Source organism: Cicer arietinum, chromosome 4 (assembly GCF_000331145.2).
Source record: "Cicer arietinum cultivar CDC Frontier isolate Library 1 chromosome 4, Cicar.CDCFrontier_v2.0, whole genome shotgun sequence".
Lineage (NCBI taxonomy): Eukaryota > Viridiplantae > Streptophyta > Magnoliopsida > Fabales > Fabaceae > Cicer > Cicer arietinum.
The window spans coordinates 35,553,009-35,560,489 of record NC_021163.2 but is presented as its reverse complement, the minus strand read 5'-3'; the positions used below and the strand labels follow the sequence as shown (position 1 = coordinate 35,560,489).

At 36.9% G+C, this 7,481-nt stretch overlaps 1 protein-coding gene across 1 annotated transcript; it reads right to left on the bottom strand.

The window, feature by feature from the left end:
* Window positions 1-339: 339 nt before the first annotated feature.
* On the bottom strand, window positions 340-3,084 carry LOC140920047 (uncharacterized). The gene is given in 3 exon segments (XM_073367357.1): window positions 340-460; window positions 772-978; window positions 980-3,084. Coding segments are annotated over 3 exon segments (2,433 nt in total).
* Between the last annotated feature and the right edge of the window lie 4,397 nt (window positions 3,085-7,481).

Sequence of the window (7,481 nt, the reverse complement as noted above, 5' to 3'; positions counted from 1 at the left end):
TCTTCACATAGTTGAATGTATCTTTGAATAATGAAGGCCAGAACAACCCCGATTGTAGAACTCTTGCTGCAGTTCGGTCACCACTAAAATGACCCCCATACTCAGAGTCATGACAGTGCCACATTACCTTTTCTTGTTCCTCCTCGGGCACACATCTTCGCAACAGCCCATCCACTCCTCTTTTGTACAGAAAGGGTTCATCCCATACATAGAATTTGGCATCGTGGATAAACTTCTTTCGTTGTTGGTAAGTGAAATCAGATGGGATTGTACCCCCCAACCTTGAAATTAGCAAAGTCGGCAAACCAAGGTACCGTGGTAATGGCAAAGATGTGCTCATCAGCAAATTGATCTCGAATCAGTGTTCAGCCATAGTGTTCTCTGACCCCTTTTTATCCCGGATCTCAATGTCAAATTCTTGTAGTAATAGAATCCATCTAACCAATCGTGGTTTTGATTCCTGCTCAGTAAACAAATACCTCAAGGCAGCATGATCAGTGTAAACAATAACTTTCGATCCTAATAAATAAGACCGAAATTTATCAAAAGCATAGACTACAGCTAATAATTCTTTTTCAGTTGTAGCATAATTGTGTTGAAGCATAGACTACAGCTAATAGTTCTTTTTCAGTTGTAGCATAATTGTGTTGTGCCTGATTTAAAACATGACTAGCATAGTAAATCACATGCAACATCTTGTCTTTTCTTTGTCCCAGAACTGCCCCAATAGCACTGTCACTTGCATCACACATGATTTCAAAAGGTAGTGACCAGTCAGGTGCAGTGATGATGGGGTCAGTTATCAGCTGGTTTTTCAAATTGTTAAAAGCATGCAAACAATCCTCATTGAATTCGAAAGGTGTGTCTTTCGCAAGTAAGTTTGTAAGTGGTTTTGCAATTTTTGAAAAATCTTTTATAAACCTTCTATAAAATCCAGCATGGCCTAAAAAGCTTCTAATGCCTTTCTCGTTGGTAGGGGGGAAGTTTTTCAATCACTTCAACTTTGGCCTTGTCTACCTCGATCCCCTTGTGGGAGATTCGGTGGCCTAAAACAATTCCCTCCCTTACCATAAAATGGCATTTCTCCCAATTTAGGACCAAGTTGGATTTTTCACACCTTTCTAATACAAGAGATAGATTAATCAAACAGTTATCAAAGGATGAGCCAAATACAGAAAAGTCGTCCATGAATACCTCAATATGTTTCTCAATCATATCGGAAAATATGGACATCATGCACCTTTGAAATGTGGCTGGCGCATTACATAATCCAAATGGCATTCTTCGATAAGCAAATACCCCATACGGACATGTAAATGCAGTTTTCTCTTGATCCCCGGGTGCTACAGCTATCTGATTGTACCCTGAATAGCCGTCTAGGAAGCAGTAATACTCATGTCCGGCTAACCGCTCAAGCATCTGATCAATGAAAGGGAGCGGGAAATGATCCTTCCTCGTGGCACTGTTCAATCTCATGTAATCAATACACACTCTCCAGCCTGTAACCGTCCGAGTAGGAATTAACTCGTTCTTTTCATTTGTGATGACAGTCGTTCCGCCCTTTTTTGGTACCACTTGGACGGGACTCACACAAGAGCTATCTGAAATTGGGTATATGAGCCCGGCTTCTAGTAACTTTACCACCTCTTTCCTGATTACTTCTTTCATTACCGGATTCAATCTCCTTTGGGGTTGTACTACCGGTTTGTGATTGTCTTCCATGAGGATTTTGTGCATACAAAAAGTCGGACTTATTCCCTTCAAGTCATCAATGGACCAACCGATAGCACCCTTGTGCTTCCGCAGAATTCTCAACAACTTTTCTTCTTGTAACTCGCTTAAGCTTGCACTGATTATGGCTGGATTTTTTTCTTCTTCACCCAGGAATACATATTTCAAATGAAGAGGCAGCTGCTTGAGTTCAATCAGTGGTGTCTTTTTCTCAGCGGATTTGTCTTCATTCCCTTTCAAGTCCTCCCACCTAGTAGGAAAACGGGGGGAGTAAGATGGCGATGCCTCTAACATGGCCCAAACCTCCTTCATCTTTGGGTCTTCACTTTCTTGAACGACATCTTGGGGTAGACATAAAACTCTTTCTAATGGCAGGCTGGGTGTTTGATGCTTTATTTCTTCATTGACTATCTCATCTAAAATCTCGATTCGATTGCACCCTTCTCTTTCTTTTGAGTGTTCCATGGCTTTTAGAATGTTAAAAGTGACGGTTTCCTCATTTACTTTCAAGGTTAAGGTGCCATCTGCTACATCAATCATAGCTCTCCCTGTTGCCAAGAACGGTCTCCCCAAAATCAAAGGAATGTCGTTGTCTTCCTCCATATCTAGTACCACAAAATCTACTGGAAAAATGAACTTGTCCACTTTAACCAACACATCTTCCACCACTCCATAGGGATGTTTCATCGAGCGGTCCGCAAACTGTAACATCAGCTGTGTGTCCTTGACTTTTCCAATGCCCAATTTTTTGTATATTGAAAGGGGCATAAGACTTACACTAGCCCCAAGATCGCACAAAGCCTTCCCAAAAGTTCTATTTCCAATAGCGCACGGGATTGAGAAGCTTCCAGGGTCCTTGAGCTTCGGCGGTAGTTTTCTCTGTAGTATAGCACTACATTCTTCGGTTAGCATCACTGTTTCACCGCCGATTTTTCTTTTTTTCGACAGAATATCCTTCATGAACTTAGCATATGTCGGCATCTGCTCCAGTGCTTCTGCAAAAGGGATGTTAATATGTAATTTTTTAAAAACATCAAGAAACTTACCAAATTGCTTTTCAGTTTCTTCCCTCCTTAATCTTTGAGGGAATGGAAGTCGAATTTCTGGTTTTGGCAGTGGTTCCCCTTTTTGTACCACGGGTTCTTCCTCCTTTTCAATAGCGATGCGCTCTTCAACCGATATTGGTGTGACCATTTCCTCCCGGTGAGTTGGAGTCAAGGTACTTCTACTCTGTTCGGCTTCAGGTGGTACTTGTTCTCTCACCTTGCCACTCCTCGTGGTCACTGCATTAACATTGTTTCTTGGGTTCAGCACTGTGTCACTAGGCAGATTTCCAGACGTTCTTTGTGCCATTTGTTGAGCAAGTTGACCCATTTGAGTCTCAAGATTTTTTATTGATGCAGAGTGATTTTTCTGGACGGCTCTTGACTCCTCAATGAACGAACTTGTGCTTGTAACTAGTTTTTCTATAGCGCTCTCCCAAGCAGCCTTTCTGGGTGGGAATTGGTTTGGTTGAGCTTCTTGTTGACCCTGAGATCTACCTTGTTGATCTCTCCAAGAAAAATTCGGATGATTTCTCCAACCAGAATTGTACGTATTAGAGTTGGGGTTATTCTGCCTGTTGTTATTACTCACAAAATTCACCCGTTCTAGTTCTTCTACCTCATTATCATCCAGTGCTTCACAGACTCCAGTTTTATGTGCTCCTCCACAAAGGATACAACTAGTCTGCTTTAGTAATTTGACGGGGGCCACTTGTGGTTGTATATTTAGAGCTGCCATTCCCTTCTTTATCTCAGTGGCGATAACCTCTTCCATCTTCGATAGTAGCCTGCCTGGAGCTAACCCATCCATAACATTCAATTCCATTACACCACTTGTTGAACCACCACTTCTGTCATACAACATCATCTGTTCATTTGATGCCATGATCTCAATAATCTTTCGTGCTTCTGCTGCGGTTTTGTAATTCAAAGAACCACCAGCTGTGGCATCCAACATAATTCTAGTGCTCAGCCTCAAGCCATTACATAATATTTGCATTTGGGCAGTGTCGTCATAAGCATGATTAGGACATCCGGCTAGTAAGTTTCTGAATCTCCTGTAAGTGTCACGAAGAGATTCCCCCTCTTTCTGTTTGTAACCGGTAATTTCTTGCCTCTTTCTCACGAACATGGCTGGGGGGAAATATTGTTCCAAGAACTTATCCTCAAGATCATCCCATGTGGTGATGCTGTCGGCGGGGAATGAAAGAAACCACTCCTTAGCATCATCTATCAAAGAGAATGGAAATAGCTTCAATTTCTTGGTTTCCTCAGATAAACCATCCACCTTCACTGTTTCACATAACTCAAAGAAATTTGTGAGGTGTCTATTAGCGTCTTCGTTATGTCTACCGGCAAAATGAATTTCCCTCAACTCTCGGTATAGAGCAGGACTTATTTCAAACTTATTGACTGTAACCGGTTGGTGATGAATGGGTAATCGAGCACGATTTCTAATTCGATTCCCATATTCTCCGAGAGTACGTTCTGGTGGTGGTGGGTCGGCCATTTCAGTAAATATGACACAATCACCCAAAACCGCTTCTTCCACAACTAAATGTCTTTCCCTTTGTCTCCTTTCTCGAGCCGCCTTTAATAATAAAATTGATCTTTTATAATGAGAAAAATGTCAGGGATGAGTTTCACTTCGAATCCAACCTTGGTGTCTAATTTGATCCTAGTTACTGAATTCCTTTATTGAATTATTACCGAATTCTCTTTATTATTCTTGCCCTAATGTCTTAGTGACAGAACCTTTAATTCCAAAGTAACCCCTAATTCCTTAGTGGATTTAAGATTAGAATTAAGCATTACCGTATAGAAATTCTCTTGTAAATTATTGCTTTGCAACTAATTTAATTGGTTTCATGACCTGCATCTATCCCTAGACTACAAATTCATGAATTTCTCATCTCAAGCATTCGTAAAGTCCACTTCCGTTTCAAAATACAAATCGTAGAACATTTTAATGTTGATCAAGCAATAAAAAGCATTAAGCACAGAGATGAGAAAAACAATTCAATAAACTCATTCATATAACTAGAAATCAAATCAGAAAAATAAGGGTTTCATCTGGTTACACTCATCCCTAACAAATAGGGTTTAGTTACTCATGACAGAGATAAAAAAGATAAGGATTAAAGAAGAATTACAAGAATGATTCATGGATGATTCTTGATAAAACTGCTTCAATGGCGTTAGAAACGGTCGTCTTTGAGTTTCTATGCTAGGGCACAAGTCTCTCAAGTTCCCCAGAGTCAAAAAGATCCCTAAAACAGTAAAAATCTGCGTTTTTATGGTTGCTGGTGCGCGTCGCGCGCCCCAGGCGTGGAAAAACACGCTCCAGGCGCGCGACGCGGAAAAATCGGCATTGTTCTCATCTTTTGCGTCTGAATTTGGTCCCGGTGTCTTCATGAAAGTTGTAGATAAGGATCGTAGCTTTCATTAGCACTTGAAGTGACACTAATTGGACATCTAGAACTCCAGATATGGCTGAAATACTCCACATATGTCATGTTGATTTTTCACCAAAATTCAGCACTGCACTAAAACAAAACGCAATGTAAAATTACGACAAATTCCTACTTAATCAACGAAATAAAAACAAAAAACATTTTATTAACTCAAAGAACAAAAATCAACAAAATGTATTAAATAAATCCTTAATTTAACTGATAATTGAGGATAAATAAGACTAAAACAGTGGGAAAATATGCATATGATGAAGAGTCATCAGTGCTTGACAAGAGTGTGGTCTTGCTCCAACGTATCTCCCGGTGCGATGGAGAAATCAAAGCTACGTAGTTCTTGGGAGAAAATGTGAATGCGTTGATTGCTTTTAAATAAATTGTATTTTGTTATAAAAAAAAGTAAAATTTGACGAACTTAAAAAAGCTTGCTTGATTTGAATAATTATTTTAAAATATGAGTTTTAAGACGATCGAATTGTACAACTCGTGTCTCAAAACTCAAGGAATAAAAAAAAATGTCACATCTAATTTTAATCCTCTTAATGAAATATTAATTATAATTTGGAAAGGTTATTTGGTTATGATTTTAATTTATTTGTGAAGATGAGATTTAGAACCACCACGTTGTCACAATTTGTGTTCTAATAACTCAAAGATTAAAAAGATGTCACATCTAGTTAATTTTAATGAAATATTAATTATAATTTTATTTTTATTTTTCTCTTTTTTTTAAGAAACAAAAAAAAACTAAATATTAAATAAGTTTAAATAATTCTTCAAAATAAAATTAATAATAAACACGAAAATAAAATAGCAAAAAGAAAAAATATATGAACTTGCAACTTAATCTATTAAATTAAAAAAACATTTTAATATTAATTAAAAAAAATGTTATAACGTAAAATAAAGATATTTATTGTTAGTTAATTATGTTCATAATTTTTTATAATAAAAAGAAGCAATTATATTAAATGTAGTAAACATACCAAATAATAATTTAATAAGATAAATGCATTACTAATGTGTAGAATAGATGAACAACGCTAAACCTATACATCGTTGCATAGAGAACAGCTGGAACAATCCTTGCCGTAAAAAAAAACTAGGGTCTAACCAACCCACTTGTAACAGATTTTTGATTTCCAAAGACAACACTACAAAACAAATCTCTCAAACAAAATACTCCACACCCATTTCAAACACACAAAATTTAAGCCAACCAGTATGAACAAAATCTCATATTTCTGTTTGAAAGAAAATAAAGAGAAAATACAAGCCTTTCCGATGCGGCTGAAGATGATGCCTTTCCGATGCGGCTGAAGATGATGTGCGGTTCTCTGTTCTCTTTGGTAGTTGTTAAGATGTGTGGTTTGAATATCTTTGTGGCTATGGATCTGGGTTTGTTGCAGGTAGATTTGTTTCTTCTACCCTTTCTCTGATTTACTAATCTTCTCTCCTTTTTTTCTCCAGATTATTTTTAGAAAAATTTTCCTCCTCCCCCTTCAGTTTTGTTTGTCTCAATTTATAGGGGAAACTGTTAATGTTTCCGTTCATCAGATAAATACGGATTCTGAATTTTGTATTGCTACTCACCAAAAATTAATTGGATTTTACATTATTTTTGTAACAATTTTTAAGCAAAGTGTGATTTTAGGAAAGAATTTTTTTGGTGTGTTACAAGTCATTTCTTTATTAAGTTACAAAGTAAATCGAATTAGTCAAATAAACGGTTTATAAAAGGAATCTTACTAAGGCAAACAAGATAAAACATAGGCAGATGTTTTGTTTTGGTATTTGACATGAAAGAGGCGTGTGTTGGTTGTGACTGAGTTTGATGTGTGTTGGCTGGCACCGAGAAGTAAAATGAAGGTGAAAGAGACTTGTGTTGAAAGAGATGTGTTATGTTGTTGTAATTCACAACTTCTTTTTTTTTTTATAATTATTATTTTTTTGTAAAATAATGATTATATTTGATTTTTGATAATAATTATAAAATATTTAAGATATTTTTTTTATATTTTCATATATTTCAAATTCCCATATTTATTATTATAAAATAACATTTTTTTAAAAACGTTAGAACAAACAACAATGAGACTAAATTTGTTTAGAAAGAGTGTAAGACACAATATCAAACAATGATATTGGAAAATGTACATTTATTACATTGAAAATAAAACAAATGAGACAAGGGTTACAATGTGGTGAGTGTGTTTAGCTTTAGTTGGAGAGACAA